Below are 22,868 nucleotides of genomic sequence, written 5' to 3'. Positions count from 1 at the left end.
ATTTGTGAAGAGGACAGAAGACACTCAGGAGCTATATTTAAAAAGATACGGCTGGATACCAGGCTAATATGTAGAGATTCCCTGTAGTAAGTCATGTAATCGACAATCGGTTATTTATTTACCTACCCTGACAATATGGGTAATCAGGTTTACAAGCCTTGACCTTCGACCTTCCCATTTCAGTTCGCCATTTTATCTATAATTTGTCTGCGTTCCTCCTCTGTTCTTCTCATTGTTCGCGCTCCGTGCAGACAACACGGACGAGGTAAGAGTAGCAGCAGCATTCTAAGGTCTAATTTCGAAAGTTTTATCTGTTCTGGTGATCGCAAGTCACATAATGATATATGCCAGATAGTGTACTAGTATAAATGGGGTATGGGGAGGGGGGGCAAATTATATACATGTAGTAGGTCTTTGTGGGCGTTTTTGTGTGCAGGTTTGATGTGCTATAGGTGGCTGCTCTCAAACAGGGGGCCTCCAGGTAATGTCCTATCCGTGGGATGTCCCTAGCAAAAGCTTAATATTCATGTTCACCAGATAGAAGTGAGGAAAACACGGGAAACTGCTTACATAATTGTATTTGTGTCTGTCTGTTTTCTCTAGATCATTTGGAGACAGCCCATGCCCGAAGTAAAACTTTTTTGCTTTAATATGTTTCACCACAAAATATTCATTTCTAGGTTCAAGGAGCCACTCATATGTTTTGGGCAGTACTATACTAGTACTGGATTGTGATGACAGATGTCTGTTTACTTTTGATTTTTAGATTGTACCCCACAGGGAAGCAATCCCAAGGAAGCTTGTCCCATAATGATGTAGTTCTAGGAACAAATCTATTGGCTATTGCTCCATTTATTTGATTTGTGACATGTCTTCCACAGCAGAAAAGAGATGGCCGATCCCAGCTGTGGCAATTCTACTGAAGATCTGTGCCCTGAACAACCTTGGAACAAGACAAGCAGCAGGGAGGACCAGACAACAGACATGAGCTGGCAGCAGGACAGGGAAGAACAAGCTTCATGTGAGGAAATGTCTTATGTGAAGGTTGAGAAGACTGATTCCTTGTCCCCACATGTAGAGAATCACGAAGAAGTCTCGCTTCAAAACAAGACAGCAGACATGGGCAGGCAGCAAGACTGGGAAGAACAAACTTCATGCGAGGAAACGTTTCATGTGAAGGTTGAGGATGCGTTGTCCCCACATACAGAGGATCACGAAGAAGTCTCGCTTCAGAACAATGTAACTGACATCGGCTGGCAGCAGGACAGGGAAGAACAAGCTTCATGCGAGAAAACATTTTACTGGGAGGTAAACGGAACTGCATCATCATCACATCTAGAACAGATGGAAAGTCACTTGCCTGAACGCAACAGTAAGAAGGTTACGAAAGCCTACATTTGTGGGGAATGTGGATACAGGACACATGAAAGGTCCGCCCTATCCAGGCATATGAGAATTCATACAGGAGAAAAGCCCTACAAGTGTGACTATTGTGATTATACTGCGGCAAAGAAATACACCTTGGACATTCACCTGACAAAGCACACTGGCGAGAAACCCTTCACGTGAGGGGAGTGTGGGTACAGGACAAATCAAAAGTCGAACCTCTCCATTCACATGAGAACTCATACAGGAGAAAAGCCCTTCAAATGCGATCAATGTGACTATGCTGCTGCACAGAAATGTCAGCTGGATGCCCATCTAACAAAGCACACTGGTGACAAGCCCTACATGTGTGGAGAGTGTGGCTTCAGAACAACTGCAAAACGGGACCTTTCCAGGCACATGAGCACTCATACTGGGTATAGACCCTACACGTGTGACCAGTGTGACTATTCCGCAATACGGAAATCCAGTCTGGACCGTCATCTCAAAAAACACACTGACGAGAATCCCTACATGTGTTGGGAATGTGGGCACAGGGCAGCTACGAGAATGGGCTTAACCACACATATGAGGACTCACACAGGAGAAAAGTGCTACAAGTGTGACCAGTGTGACTATTCTGCTCCAAAGAAGTCCCGTTTGGACCGCCATCTAGCGAAGCACACCGGTTGGAAACCTTATATGTGTGGGGAGTGTGGGTACAGGACAAATAGAAAGGATGACATGTCCATACATATGAGAACTCATACGGGAGAAAGGCCCTACAAGTGTGACCAGTGTGACTATTCTGCAGCAAGGAAATGCCATTTGAAGACCCATCTAGCAAAACATGCTGGTCAACTGTGACTTACTTGTACAAGATGTAACTCACCGTTGGTCATTTTCAATGCCAACTGACAAACAAGACATGCACAAGAAATGTGTATATAAAACATCTGAATTATCTCATTTTTCCAAACGTATGAGAACTCATACCTCAGAAAATCACCTGTAGATCATCTGATAGAACAATTAGTTTAGAGCAGCTCAAATGCCCCAATTATTGTGATGTAATGTCTTGAGGTACAGTTATCCATCAAAATATTGTATAGCTCTTTATAGTGTGTGTACAGCCAATGTGGTTTATCATTATTTTAAATAATATCAGTTGGAGCTTTTTGAATTTATTTATTTGTCTATCTATTATTTATTTATTCATTTATTTTGCTTTTCCACAACAGTGGACAGTATGGTAAAATAGGTGTTCCTATCAAGGTCAAATTTTCAAGGCTACCATACTGACACAATCCTAATCACAACAGAAGAAGCAATTAATTAAATCGACGTAGAAATCAACTTAAGAGAATGATTCAATCGAGTCAGTCCAAAGTAAGATAGTAGTATGAAATTAGCTGATTGAAATTCATTATCTCAGTTCAGCTTCAATGGGATGGTGTGAGATAAGAAAGGTGAGTTGATACATGTAGTGTTTTAGGCATACTCCTGTAAAATTGCTTGTATCTATATCTGTATCTACCCTTCAGTGTACACACCAGCTTCTTTGGCACATGGCCTGGCAGCAGCTGGTTTTATTAGACTGAAGGAATGGCTTGTGATGCCTAGCTTTTGCACATCTACCTGCAAGTGCTCTGTATCTGTAACTGCTTGGAGATTATGGTAATCCTCTATTGAGTGTGATGGAGTGAATAAACCATGATCAAAAAAGTGCATCTCTATGCTCAGTATCATTCACTTGGACCATAAATGCTGCATGTGTATTAGATTTACTCTTCCAATTATTGATATATATTTGGAAAATTATGTCTTCAGCATTGTTCTTGTTAATGCAGTAACTGGCGGGATGCGTTCCAAATGAAACATTGATTCGACACTTTTATTCAAATAAACTGGCAATCGCATTTAACGATTTTCAGATATTGCACCGTGGTCACTTCAGGGTGGCCATGGGATCAGTGGGCTATTAAAAATTATGAGAAGAGGCGGTTGACGACATTGGACTGGACTCTTTGACCAAGGTGGAAAGAATACTGTAAATGCATTTAAGTTAGCGGGGATTTAATTTCGCGGTAGCGGGAAAAGGGACTTTTCGCGGTGGATTTAAGTTCGTGGTAACACCATAGACTGCAGCCTAATACCATTATAGAAAAATATTCGCGGTAAAGTGGCGAACATTAATCCACCGCGAACATTTCTGCATTTACAGTATTTTAACCTTGCTTTGACTTATGGGTATTGAAAGGCAAGACTGGACTCTTTGACTTGCGGTCTAGAGAGAGACTGTCTGGGGCTCTATGGCTTATCTTAAAACACACAAAAAACGTTTCGGTATAACGTTATAAGTTACAGAATTTTTACTACTTTGAAGTTGGTAGCCTTAAAGGAGAAGAGAATTCGTTGATCACGTAATCGACAATCTGTTATTCGTTTCCCGGAAGATGTGGGTAATCAGGTTTTCTAGTTTTGACCTTTGACCAATATATCTTTTGATCTTCCATTTCCAGTCGGCCATCTTGCCCTTTGTTTGTGATCCTCCGTCTTTCAATTTTCAGGCTCCTTCTAGACAACACGGGCGAGGTGAGGGTTCTAGCTGCATTCTAGGGTCTTTGTTTAGTGTTGATGTCAAGACCTTTATCGGTTGTGGTGATCGCTAGTCTCATGGATGTCAGATAGTGTAGGATTTAGTGTAGTGTAAATGGGGAGGGGTGGGGCGTTAAAATGAAAACAGTATGCCCTGTGTTTAATACCGCCCTGTGAATCCCCTCTGGTATTCTAAAATTCACTTGTCCTATAGGGCAATTACGTGAAAAATTCACTTGTCGGAACCAACATTTAACATCCCCGAAATTTAAACATATAACAGTTACATGTGTTTTCACTTCCAGCAAGGCGCTTTTATCAAGATAAAATCTCCTTGCTTACAGCATTGAAATTTATTGGCTTTGTTTTTCTTTGTTGACCAATGCTTCATGCTGTGATTGTCAAAAGTAACAAGCATGATGATGCAGTTCTTATCATATTTAATCACTGATTAGACAGTTAATTGAAGTTACAACGTCTTGTAATTTGTAACAGAAACAGTGGACCAAATAAACCCACATGAAAGTCTCACTAATGAGTATGTAGAAATACGAGGGGCGAGTAAGAACAGAAAGAAACAACACCCCGACTCCCGGGATTCGAACCCGCGCCGAACCCGGGCAGCCGGATCACAAATCCAACGTGCTAACCACAACACCAAAAGCTCAAGAGCTGTTGGCGTGGTCAGTTTGGCAGCGCTAGAACCCCACTGTTACACTACTCCCCCTTTTCTTTTCAAGATTCGTCCTCAAATCTCTGAGATCGACATCCCTGTGTGGCACATACTAGCCTGTTACTCACAGGGCCGGTGTGGGAACCATTGTAGAAATACGAGGGGCGAGTAAGAACAGAAAGAAACAACACCCCGACTCCCGGGATTCGAACCCGCGCCGAACCCGGGCAGCCGGATCACAAATCCAACGTGCTAACCACAACACCAAAAGCTCAAGAGCTGTTGGCGTGGTCAGTTTGGCAGCGCTAGAACCCCACTGTTACAAGTACTTGCTTGGTCGGGCAAGACATGGGGTCTGCCTATTGCACCTCAAACGACCTCAAACAACCTCAAATGACTCTAATACATGCAGTTTACATGGGGCAACAGCTTTATGTGGGGATCTGGATAGATTGTTTATCATATTTATGCATTTATAATGCAGCAAGTCCTTACTAATACTATATTATCCACCAGTTATTTGGAGTTAGTCAAGTGACTTCGAAGCAATTTGAGGCTAAAAAAAATATACTCATATCAAGTACTAGTAGCAGAGTGCTAATTTTAAAGTTATATAAAACTTTTGTTATTGTTATAAATGCATAAACATAAATGCATCAATATTAGTCTTGATACTTTGTATGCTCTAGAATCTGCCTTGCATTGTACATGATCATGTACAATTGTTGTGCAATTGATTGATTGATTTGTTTGTTTGTTTTCCCACAACAGCCAAGAGATGGCCAATCCCAGCGAAGATCTGCGCCCTCTCCATTCTGGGAATGGGACAAGCAGCAGGGAGGACCAGACAACAGACATGGGCTGGCAGCAGAACAGGGAAGGACAAACTTCATGTCAGGAAACATTTCATGGGACTGTTAAGAGGACCACGTCCCCAAAAATAGAGGATCACAACAAAGCCCTACTTCCAAACAAAACAAAAGATATGGGCTGGCAACAGTACAGGGAAGAGCAAACTTCATGTCAGCAAACTCCTCACATGAATGCTGAGAAAACCCTGTCCCTAAATATGGAGGATCACAACAAAGCCCTCCAAAACAAGACAACAGACATGGGCTCACAGCAGGACAGGCAGTCTGAGGACAGGGCAGAACAAGCTTCATGCAAGGAAATGTTTCATATGAATGTTGATAAGATCAATTCCTTGGTACCACAAACAGAGTATCACAACAAAGCCCAACTTCAAAACAAGACAACAGACATCGGCTGGCAACAGAATAGGGAAGAACAAGCTTCATCCAAGGAAACATTTCATATGAATGCTCAGAAGACTTTGGTCCCACAAATAGACGATCACAACAAAGCCCCACTTCAAAATAAGACAACAGACATCTGCTGGCAACAGAATAGGGTAGAACAAGCTTCATGTGACAAAACGTTTCATATGAATGTTGAAAAGACTGATTCCTCCTCCCCACATGTAGAGTATCACAACAAAGCCCTACTTCAAAACAAGACAACCAACATGGACTGGCAACAGGACAGGGTAGAACAAACTTCATCCAAGGAAACGCTTCATATGAGTGTTGAAAAGACCAATTCCTTGTCCCCACATGTAGAGGATCATGACAAAGCCGTACTTCAAAAGAAGACAACAGAGATGGGCTGGCAGCAGGACAGGGAAGGGCAAGCTTCAAGACAGGTAACATTTCATATGGATGTTCAGAAGAATGATCTCTTGTCCCGACAAATACAGGATCAAAACAAAGCCCTTATTCCAAACCAGACAACATTAACAGGCATGGGCTGGCAGCAGGACAGGGTAAAACAAACTTCACGCCAGGAAACACTTCATCCGAATGTTCAGAACACCTTGTCCCCACATATGGAGGATCACAACAAAGCCCTCCAAAACAAAACAACAGACAAGGGCTGGCAGCAGGACAGGGAAGAACAAGCTTCATGCAAGGAAACATTTTATGTGAACGCTGAGAAGACTTTGGTCCCACAAATAGACGATCACAACAAAACCCTACTTCAAAATAAGACAACAGACATGGGTTGGCAACAGAATAGGGAAGGGCAAGCTTCACGCCAGGAAACACTTCATATGAATGTTCAGAACACCTTGTCCCCACATATGGAGGATCACAACAAAGCCCTACTTCAAAACAAGACAATCAACATGGACTGGCACCAGGACAGGGAAGAACAAGCTTCAAGCCAGGAAATGTTTGATGGGAACATGAAGGAAACTTGGTTGGCCGCACATCTAGAACTGATGGAAAGGAATTCCCATTTAGTTCAGCACATGACAGAACACACGGGTAATAAACCTTACAAGTGTGGGGACTGTGGATACAGCGGAGCTAAAAAGGCCGACCTGTCCAGGCATTTGAGAGTTCATACCGGAGAAAAGCCCTACAAGTGTGACCAGTGTGACTACACTGCAGCAGCAAGATCCAGCTTAGGCATTCACCTAGCAAAACACGCTGTTGAGGGATACTTCACCTGTGGGGAGTGCGAGTTCAAGACACATCGAAGGTCCAACCTAGCCCGACATGTGAGAACTCACACAGGGGATAAACCCTACAAGTGTGACCAGTGCGATTACTCTGCAGCAAGGAAGTTTAGCTTGGAACTCCATCGAGCAAAACACACAGGCGAGAAACCCTTCGTTTGTGGGGAATGCGGGTACAGGACAGCAAACAAGTCAGACCTGTACAGACACGAGAGAATTCACGCAACAGACAAACCCTATAAGTGTAATTTCTGTGACTATTCTGCGGCAGTAAAGTCCACTTTGGACATTCATGTAGCCAAACACACTGGCAAAACCCCCCGCTTTGAGTGCAAGGAGTGTGGATACAAGACCCATATACGGTCGAACTTAAACAGGCATATGACAATGCATACAGGAGACAAACCCTACAAGTGTGACCAGTGCGACTATTCTGCAGCACAGAAGTGCAGCTTGGACGTCCATTTAGCAAAACATACAGGAGAAAAGCCCTTCAAGTGTAATCAGTGTGAATATTCTGCCACAAAGAAATCTCATTTGGACAGCCATTTAGCAAAACACACTGGAGAGAACCCCTACATGTGTGGGAAGTGTGGGTACAAGACAGCTCAAAAGTCTCACTTATCCCTTCACATGAGAATTCATCATACAGAAGAAAAAACGTGTGATCAGAGTGAGAGTGAGAAGTCAAGTTTGGACATTCATTCAGCAAACCACACTGGTGATAAGCCCGACAAGTGTGGGGAGTCAGGATACAGTGCAATTAAAAAAGTTAACCTGTCCAAGCATTTGAAAACTCGAACAGGAGGAAAGCTTTACAAGTGTGGTCAGTGTGACTATTCTGCACCACGGAAATCCTATTTGAACAGCCATGTAGTAAAACACAGTGGTGAGAAACCCTACATATGTAGGGAGTGTGGGTACGCAGCACGGCACAAGTCAACCTTGTCCAGGCATGCCAAAACTCATTCAGAAGATAGGCCCTACAAGTGTGACCAGTGTGACTATTCTGCAAAGCACAAGTCCAGTTTGGACATTCATTTGGGAAAACACAGTGGTGAGAAACCCTACATATGCATCGAGTGCGGGTTTAGCACACACGGGAAGCCTAACCTGTCCCAACATATGAGAACCCACACCGTAAACAAGCCATACAAATGTGATCTGTGTGACTATTCTGCAGCACGGAAGTCTCACTTAGACAGCCATTTGGTGAGACATAGTATTGAGAACCCCTACTTGTGTGGGGAGTGTGGGTACAGGACTGCAGAGAAGTCTCACTTATCCAGGCACATGAGAACTCATCATACGGAAGAGAAAACTTACAACTGTGACAGTACTAGTGATACTGTACGTGTATCGGAAGTAGTGGACGTGGACTCGCCACCTGCAGGTCCTGTTGCGATACATGAGGACCCAGACAATATAAAAACCGAACAAATGTGATCGATGTGACTACTTAGTATTTACCATTGCAGAAGAACAATTTTGACAACCTTATCGTAGATTGCAAAGTACCTTGTTGAGAAGTCCTGTTGCAATACATGAAAACCCAGGCAATATAAAAACCGAACAGATGTGAACAATGTGACTATTAACTATTGTAGAAAACTGCAAATTTCAAGAACCATGTTGTACATAGGAAAATACACTGCTTACAAGTGCTAACGTAACATGTATGTGTGATGTAGTGTATGTAACATTACAGGTACATTGTAGATCTATTTATTCATACGGAGCTCAAGTCAAACTATTAGACTCTAGAGCATTTTTTAGTTCATACAGGTATAAGTAACATGTCTTATATGGTATAGAACTAACAAGTAACGTGCTTTGAGTAGCCTAAATGATGTAATATCCTAGATAGTAAATATTATTAAGAAGATTTGAACAGTTTTCTTTGTTCCACAACCTTCTTTGATTCTTCAGCAAACGTTAAAACAGTTTTGACAATCATCTTTTGTCTTCCTCAGTGCATAGTCAAAAAGAAGCTTTGTTTAGAATCATAGGTAACTAGTTGATAGTGTCCATTTTTATCTTGGAACAGTCTTTTGTTGTTGCTGTTGTTTTTCACAGAATTGCGACAACTACAAAACCAAAAATAGTTTGCTAGAATACAATGTAAATGTATAGATCGTACCTTGTGTCTGTACTGGTGCCAAGCTTGACTTGACATTAATCTATAATCATCCTTTTTTCAAGTTGAAGTCTTGAGGCACTAAGGCGCTTAAAGTATTATTGATAAAGTGTTGATAAATAAATTTATCCAAACTAGATGCACTTGTATATAGCATTTATTGTTGTTTTCTTTCATCATTGTGATACATAGAATACCACACGGTGTATTCCGTATCACCCGAGGTACCAGCCCAACGGATCGCAAGAAATCCAGAGGACGATCCTACCCTTGGGAGGGCTGGATGCGTAGTACACCGTGTTGTATTCAATTTATGTAATACCAACCTGAAAAAGACCTAAGTCAACGCAAAATACGCAAAGTTGAGAAAACTTTTTGTCCTCGAACAAACAATAATTGTAATTACAAATTTATACCAAAGACATTAAAAATGGTGCATGTACTTCTTTCCCTGTTTGGCACTCAACATTTGGGAAAGAGTATATAGATACCTATATTTAGTTGAACACACACAGCACTACCAGTGGACTAGCCCCCTGCTGTAGTGATTGCACAAAGCTGTGTGGCCCAGGACTGCAGAAATGGAGATGGTTTGTGGTCTGGCTCGTTTTACTTCTAGGGGGACAGATGACGGATCCTTCATCTACCATAATCATGCAGAGGGTGTGATTATGGCCATTTCTCTGTATATGATTTTAGATAACCATTGCTGTAGGCGTGCCATTCCAGAAACAAATCGTACCCGCTGGAACAACTCCCCAAAGAAAATGTCATATAAATGTTCTGCTGGCAAAAACAGGTTTACACCTAGTGCTGCGTACCTAAAACCCAGAATTGGACTTAAAACATTTAGGTCCATGTCCAAAAAAAAAAAAAACTATGGGGAACCAAGTCTGGACTTGCAAAAAGCTATCCCTCACTTATATTCTCCATTCTGTTCTAAACCATCTAAAACCTTTCATAGATAGTACACAGACTTACAAGTCCAGACCTGAACCTGCATGCTGGACCTGAATCGGGACCTGAACCTGAATATAAGTTTAGATACACAGCACTATTTACTCCTCAGTGACCTGGTCATCTGCACGAGGAAAATAATGATCAATGTAACAAGGATTTTAATACTTGATACATTTATTTGTCCAATAATAAGGGACATCAATGGCAAGAGGGACATTTTCTCTGCTATTGATCTAGATCCATGATGCTTATATTATTACAAATGTTAAAGAAAGATTTGGCACTAGTTTTACAATCATGATTTGCAAGATCTATACACCCATTTAAATAATCTTTTTACTATCTATTTTTGGGCAGGTAGGGGTCACAGTTCTTCACATATGGACATATACTAGCTTCTAAAAAGCAGTACCTATGACTAAACAATTTTTTGTTTATCATCTGAGTCCTCTATCATCAAATATATTACTCAGTTAGTTACATATCATGCACTTTATAACTTTATATAACCTATACATGTATATCTGTATGGCTTATAGTACATGACTACACATGACTTACAAAGTCAGCAGTACCTATATGTACATTGTAAGTATACATAAATAGTGCAGAATACATACATGCACACGAGTATTAAGGAATACACACAAATTTAATGGAATTCATAAGGAGTTTTACTATGAGTTAGGCTTGTATGTAAAACTTGCATGAATTCAGTAACAGTTGTATGTTTCTTGGTAGTGAATGGTATTTCCATAAAATTTGTGTAAATACCTAGGCATCCTCAACTTTTATCGTTCTGTACCCACACTCTCTGGTATACATAATGCTTCTCACCAGAATATATCATGTACAACATACATGTACTATGCTATGGACAAAACATGTGTAGGGCTGTGTACCCAATACCTGTACCTATTCCTGTAGAGTTGTGTATCTGGTGTATTGGTACCCAAACAAACTGAAACACGAGTGGGCACCACTTTTTTAGACTACATAAATGCATGAATAAATACTGAATCAATGATGACAATTGTGATAATATTGCAGCAAAATTAACAAAACTTGCAAAAAATGTTTTGAGATTCAAACATAAATCATGCAAATACCTTCCTCATTGAGAAAAAGACAGTTGGTTACAGGTAAAACTTCAGCAAGCTCACACCTTAACCCATGTACCTGTACATAAAACTTGTTCAGGTGCAAAGCTTTATTACGTGTCAAAACTGTTTTTTTTGCACAGCTAATTTGCACTGTTCACATCAATCACATGCATGCTTTCCATATTGTCTGGGTTCTCAAATATCGCAACAGGACGTGGTGACGACGTATCCATGTCTACCACTTCCCACACACGTACGTTATCACCCATGTGTTTTGCTAGATGGATGTCCAAATGTGACTTTCTCACTGCAGAATAATCGCACTGATCACACTTGTACGGTTTGTCTAGAGCGTGGGTTTTCTTGTGCTTAGACAAGTTCGACTTCCCGGCCGTTCTAAAACCACACTCCTCGCATATGAAGGGTTTTTCACCTCTGTGTTTTGCTAGATGGGTGTCCAGACTGGCTTTCTGCATCGCAGAATAGTCACACTGGTCACATTTGTAGGGTTTCTCTCTGTCTGTGTGAGTTCTTTGATGTTTGGATAAGCTGGAGCTTTCCACTGTTCTATACCCACACTCACCACATACATAACGTTTCTCGCCGGTGTGTCTTGCTAGATGGGCGTCCAAACCGGATTTCCGCAAAGCAGAATAATCACAATAATCGCATTTGTGCGGTTTTTCACCCGTGTGAGTTTTCATGTGTTGAGCGAGGAAAGACTTGTCCCCAGTCCTTAGGCCGCACACCCTGCACATGTAGGGTTTCTCACCTGTGTGTTTTCTCAAGTGGCGGTTCAGATGCGATTTACGAGTCGCAGAGTAGTCACAATGGTCGCACTGGTGCGGCTTCTCTCCTGTGTGCATTTTTAAGTGTTGGAATAAGTTGGACTTCACAGCCGTGCTGTATCCGCATTCCCCGCAAACAAAAGGTTTCTCCTCGGCGTGGGTCGCCAAGTGGTCGTTCAAATGTGACTTCCGAACGGCACGATAATCGCACTGATCACAATTGAAGGGTTTATGACCTGTGTGCTTTGCTAAATGGTTGTCCAGAGAGAGTTTGTGTGCTGCAGAATAGTCGCACTGGTCACAAGTGTAAGGTTTTTCACCAGTGTGGGTTATTAGGTGGCTGTCCAGGTGGGCTTTGCGTGCCGCTAAGTAGTCACACTGGTCACACTTGAAGGGCTTCTCTCCTGTGTGGATGTGCAAGTGTTGGGATAAGTTCGACTTTAGAGCTGTTCTATACCCACAGTCCCCACACGAAAAGGGCTTGTTGTGCGTCTTCATGTGATCGTTCAGATGGGATTTCCTTACGGCAGTATAGTCACATTGATCGCAGGCGAAGGGTTTTTCACCGGTGTGCTTTGCTAGATGGTTGTCGAGAGACAGCTTATGTGCAGCAGAATAGTCGCACTGATCGCAAGTGTATGGTTTCTCCCCTGTGTGTGTCAAGAGGTGGATGTCTAAATGGTGCTTACGTGCTGCGGAATAGTCACACTGGTCACACTTGTAGGGTTTCTCTCCTGTGTGGGTTCTCTTGTGTCGGGAGAGCATATACCGTCTACTCGTTGAGTACCCACACTCCCTACAAATGTACGCTTTCTCACCGCTGTGTTGCCTGACATGCTTGTTCAAAGTGATTTCTGTCGCCGTGGAAAAGTTGCACAGACCACACTTGAATGGTTTCTCAACTTTGTGTGTTTTCAAATGTTGGGATAAGCTGGACTTTGTGGCTAACCTGTACCCGCATTGCCCGCACGCAAAGGGTTTCTCCCCTGTGTGGGTTGTCATGTGATCGTTCAAATGGGCTTTCCTGACAGCACTGTAGTCACAATGATCACACTTGAAGGGTTTATCGCCCGTGTGCTTTGCTACATGGTTGTCCAGAGAAAGCTTATGCGCTGCAGAATAGTCGCACAGATGACACTTGTAGGGTTTCTCTCCTGTGTGAGTCCTCTTATGCCTGGCCAGCTTATCGCTACGAACCGTTCTGTAATCGCACTCAGTACAGATGTACGGCTTCTCTCCCGTGTGTTTTGCCCTGTGGATGGTCAATGTCCCTTTCTCTGCGGCGGAATAATCACACTGGTCACATTTGTATGGCTTCACTCCGGTATGCTTTCTCTTATGTATGGATAAGCGAGACCTCCAGGCAGTCCTGAACCCACACTCTCCACAAACGAAACGCTTCTCTCCAGCGTGTCTTGCTAGGTGTTCATCCAGAAGGGATTTCTTAGCCGCAGAAAAGTCACACTGATCACACTTGTAAGGTTTGTCTTCTGTATGGGTTGTCTTGTTTTGAAGTAGGGCTTCTCCGTGATCCTTTATGTGTGGAGACAAGGAACCCGTCCTCTCAACTTTCACATGAAATGTTTCCTCAGATGAAGCTTGCTTCTCCATATCTTGTTGCCAGCCCATGTCTGTTGTCTTATTCTGAAGAGAGACTTTGTCGGTATTCTCTACATATGGGGACAAGGAATCAGTCTTCTCAACATTCATATGAAAAGTTTCCTGGTTTGAAGGTTGCTCTACCCTGTCCTGATGCCAGCCCATGTCTGTTGTCTTGTTTTGAAGTACGGCTTTGCCATGATCCTCTGTATGTGGGGAAAAGGAATTCAACTCAGACTTGCCAACCTTCTCATTGTGAAACGTTTGCTGACATGAAGCTTGCTCCTCCCTGTCCTGCTGCCAGCCCATGTCTGCTGTCTTGTCTTGAAGTAGTTCTTCATCATATTCTTCTATTTGTGGGGAATCAGTCCTCTCAACCTTCATATGAAACGTTTCCTCACGTGAGGCTTGTTCTTCTTTGTCCTCCTGTGTGTCTATATCTGTTGTCTGGTCCTCACTGCCAGTTGTCACCTTCCCTGGATGTCCCGGATGCAGATCTTCAGTACAATTTCCACAGCTGGGACTATCCATGCTGATGAAGCTGTTAAAAAAAGAAATTAAAGGATTCTGTTACTTTTAATATCTAGATACTGGATTCTACTACCTTTTGGTTCTGATCCAAATGCTCTAAGTCTAACCATTTTGCCACATGTTGCCACATGTCAAGATAGTGTAAGGCAAGTTCCTTTTAAGAACTGAAATATTAATATACCAAATAATATCATGCACTGACAAAGAGTGAAAAATAGGGATGCCTAGATTCAATTAAACATCAAAAATTCTGTCTGGTTGACCATTTAAGAGTCAAACCTATGATTGAATTTGCCTAACTTACGGTCAGGATCGGCCTTTAATTTTCTTAAATTTTACATACATATACAGGAGTCTACCTCCCAATATCATAAATTATGATTACTGTCTAAGAAAAAGAAGTCAACTGTCAAACCCAATAATATACTAGTATAGTTAGATTTAAGACTAGAGCAGTTGCTTACTATCTTTACCAACTTTTTTTTGTTGGTTACTTGCAATTAGCCCTAAGGCAAGAACTTGCCATAAACTTGTTACTATCATTATAAATAAGTGTTAAAAGCCGAAACAGACCTGACAAATGTAGCCTTCAGTAGGCGTTAAGACTTGAGGTTTGAAATGTAGCTAAGTGAATATGTTTGAAATGATTGTTTCATCATCTATCTATCATTGGTATTCCTAGTACCTAACAATACAGGAACATAATATTATGTTAGATTCTCGCATAATTTCAGAATTCTGGGCGTTCCCCCCCTCCCCATAAGTATGCGACTTGAAATCAACGTCCAGAAAACTACTGCTAGCGTGTGATTGGCACTTAATTACCGCACACCTAAGCACGGACGCAAAGATATACAGTCATTTCTTAGCTTGCATAGGTTACCTTGTTCCCGTTGTCTTGAAATGTGCTGAAAATCGTGTCAGATTGGCGACCGAGCGCACAAAAAAATGGCGGAATGTTTTTTTTTTTCGTTCCCGATGTCAAGATTATGGTCAAAGGTCAAAGTTTGCGAACCTGATTACCCAATTCATGTCGAAAATGAACCGACGGCATTATAAGGGTATTACAGATATGGGATTTCTGGACCATTTATCCAAGTTCATGTAACGTTAATCACATGGATGCCGGACAGATACCGATCCATTTTGCTATATGCTTCGGCTAGGGGCAAAACACATGTCCACCCTCAGAGTTGTCACACTACCCCCAGTTGGCCAGCCCTTATTTAATAATCAAAGGGCTCAGGGTGTAACTCAGGCATTACAATTTGAAACCATCTTCTGTCCACTTGATATCCCCAAATGCCAGCGTTTTGAAGCCATGATACAGCTTTCTATTTCTTTTTTTTTTTACTTTATTCTTACTTCTTATAACTTATTTCAGTGAAAATGCCTAGCTTTAATAGAATTACGCCTCTGGCAAATCATTAGGTTAATTTGGCACTCTAGACAGCTAAGTTTATTGGAAAATCATGCTAGCCCAAGCTAGGTCATACTGTTTCTAAAGGGATATCTTATGTTCACAAAATGCATTTCATTCACTCGTTCCTTTAATATAAGATTCATTCACCTCACAATACTTTTTTGTCATCTCAGACTGATAGATTTCCAAGCCAAATATTCTCCTTCGTACGTAGAACAGAGTTTGAATTGTCCTCCTTTCATAATCATCATAACTTACCCATACTGCCCCATCTGAGGTAGCCTGGATACCATACCCCAACCACAAAAATATCTTTTGTGTTGGGGTCTGGCAGGATGGCTGTAGAAATGTTCTCGAAGGCCCTTGATCAGAGGGAGGAGAACCTAAGATTTATGACCACTCACACCACAGGTAGCCAGCTACAACACACCACAGTTGGTCAGCAGGCTATCACAGTAGCAAATCAGGTACTTGGTGGCCACTGCTATGGATTCAAAAAATACAGTTGGGTGTCTTAAACCAATCATGGTAGGGGTGTAGTACCTCCTGCTGATCCTGCTGCTGTTCTATTGGTGGAGTTTTTTGCCCACTATAAGGGGCAAAATTGAGAACCCGGCCTATCCCATCCGGCCAGACCCCTGCACGATAGATACTTGAGATCGGGCTGGGGTTTGGTAACCAGGCTACATCTGAGGCAAAGTACTGGGTCCTTGCATACAAGCAACTAAAGACAAACATTCGATTCTACAAGGACACTTTTATTATCTTATATCACACATCAAGACATGTACAGACAGTGTGGTCAAAGAAAAGCTTCAATTTTGACAGTTCACAAATTATATACATACAAAAACTTGCATAAATTGCATTCATAAAACATCTTCCCAGAAATATATAGCTTTTTGGCAGGTAGATTTTTTATCCAGGCACTTCATTCTGTCACAATTTATAACTTCTGTTTGTATGTTAGTTATACTATACTATTTACATGTTGGGTAAAATCATCTGATTAACTGGATTATGTACAGTCTAAATACTTTAAAATCATGTCTTCCATTTGTACATCTATACAAGGCTTGATTGTCAAGGTTAAAATGCAGCTTGCTCCTTGCAAACATTACAACATCCAAGACGTAAAAATCCATTGTTGGATTAAAAGTCGTCAAGATTCGACGACAGAATTCAGAGAGAAATTCATGGAGTGAGATATTTTGTCATGCAAGACTTAGTCTAAGTCAGAGTCAAATGCTATTGGTAGCATGTGTAATTCAAAGTTAATTCAAAGTTATCAAAAAGAAATTTCCAGATCAAACAGACTAACAAAGCATGCATACTAGGGCTGGGAATCGGTACAGCGTACCGGTACAAAACCGGTTTTTCTTATTGGACCGGTCCAGAAAAACCGGACCTGAAAAAATTAGGTGGACCGGATGTTGGACCGATTAGAAAATCAACAGATTGTTTTATCAGGCATTCACACGTTTTGGTGCTTGCAGGAAGAAAATAACAAGGGTGAAGTAGAGTAGAGTTTATAGTTATTTGTACCAAGTTTTGCCAATCGTACTGCAGGTGCAGTTAGCGCTGTAGGATTGTAAAACGCCAGTTTAAGTCTAATACTCCACCAAACAGATTTCTTTGTAGTGAAATGGACCGTTGTTATGAGTCATACTGAATCAGGTCCAGGTTCAGGTCCGGACCTGGACCTGATCCTTTGGACCTGAACCGGACCTGGACCTGGACCTGAATTTTTTGTACCGGTACCCAGCCCTCATGCATACTAATAATTCTAAGAAACATATTGGATGAAATTTGAAGTGCTTTTGGTACTGTATTGTGCAAAGTTTTCTCCAAGAAAATATTTGCAGTGAAGATACATGATTTTGGAAAAACTTTCTTGGCACACCCACAGGAACTGACTCCAACAAATACATCTCGAGGTAAAAAGAAAATAAGACAGTTGCCAAATGGTGCAGCATAATGCAAAGATATGTGAAGTTCACATAAAGTCAAAACAAGTCACTGTGATGTGGACAATAACATTTTGCATCACTTGATGGCTTCCTCCTCTGTTCTTTAAAACAAGGCAGTATCTATTCTCCCACTGGTTCCAATGCAAAAAGAAACAAATTGCAAGGAACTGTAGAAACTGTATGACAATACACACTAGTGGCTTGACCTATGTATATTTTTGATACATAGCAGATCATAGTACATTGTGTGTACTACATGTGTAAGTTACATTCCTAGAAACGTGGCATAATTGGTCCTAAAACTATTCTGTTTAGCAGGGTGGAAGAAAATAAATCACAAATAAAATCTTACAAACTTTAAGACAAAATATCATTAAGAAGGCTTAAAAACTTAATTCTCATTCCCTCCCTAGTAAAAGGATTATAAACAGACTTGATAAAGTTGGTCAATAGTCTATATTAGACAGTGATTGTCTTGTTGTGCACTTAAAAATACTGTACACACAAGTCATGTACTCGTACATAGCAAAACTCCAGTCCCTTCTCATGTGGCTTTTTAGACAGTTAATGTTGTGATTGAAAAGTGTTCAAAGGCACTTGGACAACTATTTGCAATGGATGGAATGGAGAATAAATTTTATTCTTCAAGTTTAGTCTTTAAGAAAAGAAATTGCAGCACAAATACGACATTACAGTCTTTTCACTGACTCGGACAAAACAAATGTACCAAAAAAATGGTTGACATAAAATTCAACGTATTTGTACAGAATAAGCCGGTTCACTGTTTGAACTGCACATGCCAGGTGTGATGCATTATCGCATCAAAGTTGAGGGCCCCGAAACATAAACATAATTTTGTGCATGATATATAACCAATATCAGCAGCCACATAACAACAGAGCTCCAAGACAATATCTACTTGGTTGAAACCGAGAAGAGTGCATCTCGAAAATTTCCTGAGCAGCAAATTTTGCTGTGTGAAATTGTTGAAAATATTCCGTTCAAAGTACATGTATAAACAAAACTTGTCCTGACATGGTCTAGACAAGAGTTGTTTACAAGTTTGGGGCCATCACCTTTGACCTCGTGCATGTGGAGCTCAAACACTAAACTGCCTTAAAGATTCCTGTATCTGACAGTAATTTTCACCATCCGTCATTGACGGAGTTCGGATGAGAGTTAGCGTTGTCCCAGGCGCTGCTGGGTACCCTGGGCGGTGGACTCTCGTTGTTGTAGCCATTCGGCGCTTGTTTGGTGGCGGCGGCTTTTCTGTCGGCCTGCGCCTTGTTCTGTTTCGCCCGCGTGGGGTCTGTCGTTCCTTGGAGCTCGTACACTCGCTGTAGGAGGAAGTGCTTGTCTTTTCCCTCCTATAAGATGGGTGAGAATGCAAAATGTTTGTACCGAAAATTCCTTGCAAATCCTTACGATGTACTATGCACCTATGCAAGGAATCGCACACCCCTCCTTCACCATAAAAAGTCATGTGTACGTTAGGCAAACAGGCAAAAATGCCTGTATGCCTGCTCATCTGTCAAATCGACAGGAGAATAAAAAAATTATTAAAAAAACATGCATCTGCACCACAGCACAACATCTGTTAACTCACTACTAAGTACAATTTCTACAAACAATTCTACATGACAATATGCTAAGCCTTAGTGATTACTCCTTTAAGTAAAGAAATGGGTGAAAACACATTTCAAAAGCAACAGGGTACCGATACTTTTTTTTTTTTAACTTAGAGGTCACCGCAAAACAAGGCTCGTGGAGCCACTCAAGCATTTTGGGTTACATTACTGAATTGTGAAGAGAGATGTTTGTTTACCCTTAATTTAAACAGTTTCAGGCTGTACCCTGTGGGGAAGCAAGTCCGTGGAAGCTTATTCCATAGCGATGTTGTTCTAGGAAAAAAGCTCTGAGCGTGGAACTTCCTCCTGTTAGGTGGATTGTGGAGGAAAAAAGGATGATTTGTTTCCGTGGAAGTGGCTAAACGGGTTCTTGCTGTGAAGGTTCATATTGAGTGAATGAAGTTCTGCCAAGCATTTACCATGGAAGTACCGATAGAAAAGTGCTAGGCTAGCTACATCACGCCTTTGGGCCAATGGTTGTAGTGTGGCGAATAAGTCGCTGCCAACAATGTTCCTTAACCGTTTTTGTACTCTATTGAGGCAGGTCAGGGAGTTCTGGGAGGCTCCAGCCCAAATGTGACAACAATATTCCATTTTGGGCCTTATCTGACTCTTATAAAGATAAAGAATAGCAGAGGGGGTAAGATATTTTCTGGTTTGGTACAAAGAGCCCACCATTTTCCCAGCTTCCTTGGCAACGGATTGGATGTAACAATTCCACTTAAGATCAGGTGTAAATTTTAGGCCCAAGAGTCGCTCAAAGCATGGGGCTTCTTTAAGTAGAGTCCCACTCATTTGGACCGGTGGCAGGTTCGGATCGGATCTCTTATGATGGAACGAAAGAAGGTTTGTTTTTGAAGGGTTGAAGGTCACAATCCACTTATGTGGGTTATATCTCTATGAGAACTCCATGTTCTGAAACCATAATTTTTTGACACTCCCTAACCCTAACCCTAACCTTGACCCTACCAAAGGGATGTTAGCATGTAGCGGTGTCGGAACAAAGGCTGCTCCCTTGAGAGAATTGGCAGAATATTTCCCTTTCCAAAATCTCGAAGACCGTTGCTGGAAATACGAATGCATCAAATTTTAAAGCATTTGAATATCAGAAGGGATGAAAGATTAATGATGACTTACCAAGATCAACTGATCCTTCAGCACAGCAACCATTTTTTTGTGTGCAACAGAGAGAGCACGGAAGTAGTACAGCAGCAAACTGTGGAAAAAGAAAATTAGTTACTTCAAATCATCAAAAACAGAGCTACTGAGGCATTTCATCTTGGAAATTACAATTAAAAAGAATGCCCTGCAATTGTTACTAAGTGGACATGGCTCTTTCCCAAAGAAATTTTTTTTAAAAAAGGTGATGTGCCTTTAAACATGACACTAAAAAGGGCCATAAACAAAACATGCATGACCTAGCCACCTTCCTGTTTATTGCCAATTGAATGCTTTTAACTGCTTAAAGCCTGTTTTCAGGTATTCCAAAGCATAATCAAGACTCGAGTAAGGGCGCAGTCCAAGATGTTGTGCAAATTGTCGTACTATCACCAACTTATGGCATGTTGGAGACATGTGTCATGCAAAGTTCAGCTGTCTAGCTATACACAAAAGGCTGTCTTACATTCTTGTCGGTGGTTGGTGCTGTCACAGCCTGTTTTAAAATCCTATGGCATCAAAATTTTATTCCGATTGATGCCGTACAGTGTAAGTCACTGTGCCCTAAGCCACATTTTGGAAGACGTTACCTACCACAGAATGAGCACAGCGGGGACCAGGAACCCCGCCGACCCCAGGAAGAAGAAGATGTCTCGCACCACAGTCGGCCATCCCGCAATGGTCTGGGTCACAATCTCGAACATTGTGTTTAGGGAACGGAACGGTCCACATGCCCGAGAGGGGTAGATCCTGCAAAAACAGTCAAAAAAGATTGATTAAAAACGTAGCTAAATTTTAGGGATGTGTAAAACTATCTAACCCAATTCAACTGAGTAGTTGAAAACATTGGCAATTCAGATACTCAACACATTTCAAAAGAGATCTTTAAATGGTAATTCTTGTGGGAAAGTCCTGGTCAATTTGATTTTAAAGTAATGACTACTAGTTGATACTGCAAATATCAAACCCATCCTATAGCAGTACTGATATGTGAGATACTTGACTGTCAGGGTTCAAAATACTCTTTTCTGCATACCTGCACTGGTGCAGGTAACATTTAAATTACCTGCACCAGACAAATTTTATCTGCACCACTTCGAATTTAGGAAGTATGGATCATACTTAAATGGTTCAGGAACCATTGCTATTTTTCTTTTCTTTTTTATACTTTATAGGTGGTAACAGTCAATGCAACCAATAACAAAACCATATACAGCTACATTATCATCATAGGACATTTATGTATAAAAGCCAGTTCATGGACCAGTGCAGGGTAGGTGCAGGTAAACACCAGAAATACCTGCACAGCTCCAATTTTACCTGCACTAACCTGCATATGCAGGGTTTTTGAGCCCTGACTGTGTAATCATGAGGATTTTTTTATTCTCCTGACGGATGAGGAGGCAGACAGGCATTTGCCTATTTGCCTGACCTGCACATTTTTATGGTGAAGGAGGGGTGTGCAATTCCTTGACTCCACTCTCTCGTCTATTGGAGCACTAAGTGTGAGGCAGCTCCAGTAGATGCAGCTTTGTTGTTCGGAGTATCCGTCTCCTAGGAGGACTTCCGACCAAGGATATAAGGGGTTCCTCCTACCCCCGACTAGTGGGTCATGGCGGGTGCGTCATGCCCGAACATGCCCCTAAGGCCTGTCTTGGCCACAAAGGCCTGCCACTGCCACTAGCCGCAGCTAAATACTCATTTACACCTGAGTTAAGTGACGAAAGTCGTGAGGATACGTACTGTACAATACCGATGCCCACTGGGATGATGCACAGCAGGAATGAAACCAGCAGGATGACCATGAAGAAGGTGCGAGACTTGGAGGCGCGGAACGGCTTGGTGGACGGGATGCAGTTGTGCATCAGGCTAAGCTGTGGGGTCACAGGGAAACAAAAAGGTTACTTCAGATGCCTTGACAGTACAGTGTACCGGTACAAAACGGTTTTTCTTATTGGACCGGTCCGGAAAAAAACGACCTGAAAAAATTCTGTGGACTGGATGTTGGACTTCTACCTCCTTAACCAAAATCGGGTACCCATTTTTACAACCAGGGTGGAGTGAGGAAAGTCGTGTTAAGTGCCTTTCCCAAGGGCACACACTACCAGTTCAGTTGTAGTTGTACACTAGACGAACGGACCTAATATGTAGACGTATGCTGACGGATTACAATTTGCAACACCTGACGGATGCTGACGTATGTTGACAAATGCTGACGGATCCCAAAAACCATCACGGATCCCAAAAAATGACGGATCCCACTTACATCCGCAACGCATTCGTAGGTATCCGTACCTCACGGTGGATGCAAACACGGAACCCGTATACTTACGTGCTTCGTGACGGATGCTAACACTGCATCCGTATGGATACTTCCTAAATTACGGACCCTATACACATACGTAACGCATTCG

General features: G+C 41.8%; 4 protein-coding genes across 10 annotated transcripts in view; 2 read left to right on the top strand and 2 right to left on the bottom strand.

Annotated features, from left to right (window-relative positions):
* Positions 1-160: 160 nt before the first annotated feature.
* On the top strand, positions 161-3,284 carry LOC118429620 (zinc finger protein 525-like). 3 transcript variants are annotated; one of them, XM_035840165.1, is made up of 2 exons: positions 161-265; positions 882-3,284. In XM_035840165.1, the coding sequence occupies exon 2, from the start codon at positions 1,618-1,620 to the stop codon at positions 2,230-2,232; it is 615 nt and encodes a 204-aa protein (XP_035696058.1). In that variant the 5' UTR covers positions 161-265; positions 882-1,617; the 3' UTR covers positions 2,233-3,284. The 3 variants fall into 3 exon arrangements, with proteins under 3 accessions (XP_035696058.1, XP_035696057.1, XP_035696056.1); XM_035840164.1 differs by having other exon boundaries at positions 167-265; positions 885-1,607; XM_035840163.1 differs by having other exon boundaries at positions 167-265; positions 882-1,607.
* A 522-nt stretch (positions 3,285-3,806) lies between these two features.
* On the top strand, positions 3,807-9,431 carry LOC118429187 (zinc finger protein 665-like). 2 transcript variants are annotated; one of them, XM_035839640.1, is made up of 3 exons: positions 3,807-3,960; positions 5,408-6,160; positions 6,437-9,431. In XM_035839640.1, exons 2-3 carry the CDS (start codon positions 5,415-5,417, stop codon positions 8,601-8,603), a joined length of 2,913 nt encoding a protein of 970 aa, XP_035695533.1. In that variant the 5' UTR covers positions 3,807-3,960; positions 5,408-5,414; the 3' UTR covers positions 8,604-9,431. The 2 variants fall into 2 exon arrangements, with proteins under 2 accessions (XP_035695533.1, XP_035695532.1); XM_035839639.1 differs by having other exon boundaries at positions 5,408-9,431.
* Positions 9,432-9,498: 67 nt separating this feature from the next.
* LOC118429189 (zinc finger protein 431-like) lies at positions 9,499-15,256 on the bottom strand. The gene is made up of 2 exons (XM_035839641.1): positions 15,159-15,256; positions 9,499-14,285 (listed from the first exon to the last, which is right to left on the bottom strand). Exon 2 carries the CDS (start codon positions 14,273-14,275, stop codon positions 11,498-11,500), a length of 2,778 nt encoding a protein of 925 aa, XP_035695534.1. The 5' UTR covers positions 14,276-14,285; positions 15,159-15,256; the 3' UTR covers positions 9,499-11,497.
* Positions 15,257-18,007: 2,751 nt separating this feature from the next.
* LOC118428895 (transmembrane channel-like protein 7) overlaps positions 18,008-22,868 on the bottom strand; it is a 46,887-nt gene continuing 42,026 nt past the window's right edge. For all 4 annotated transcript variants that reach the window (XM_035839173.1, XM_035839175.1, XM_035839174.1 and 1 more), the window contains 4 exons: positions 22,198-22,328; positions 21,049-21,204; positions 20,434-20,512; positions 18,008-19,035 (listed from right to left, as the gene is read on the bottom strand). In XM_035839173.1, the coding sequence (XP_035695066.1) occupies positions 18,814-19,035; positions 20,434-20,512; positions 21,049-21,204; positions 22,198-22,328 (588 nt within the window). In that variant the 3' untranslated portion in view covers positions 18,008-18,813. The remainder of the gene's footprint in view (positions 19,036-20,433; positions 20,513-21,048; positions 21,205-22,197; positions 22,329-22,868) is intronic.

This window comes from Branchiostoma floridae, chromosome 13 (genome assembly GCF_000003815.2).
Source record: "Branchiostoma floridae strain S238N-H82 chromosome 13, Bfl_VNyyK, whole genome shotgun sequence".
Taxonomy (NCBI): Eukaryota; Metazoa; Chordata; class Leptocardii; order Amphioxiformes; family Branchiostomatidae; genus Branchiostoma; species Branchiostoma floridae.
The sequence above is the reverse complement of the archived record's forward strand: the minus strand, read 5'-3'. Positions and strand labels throughout refer to the sequence as shown.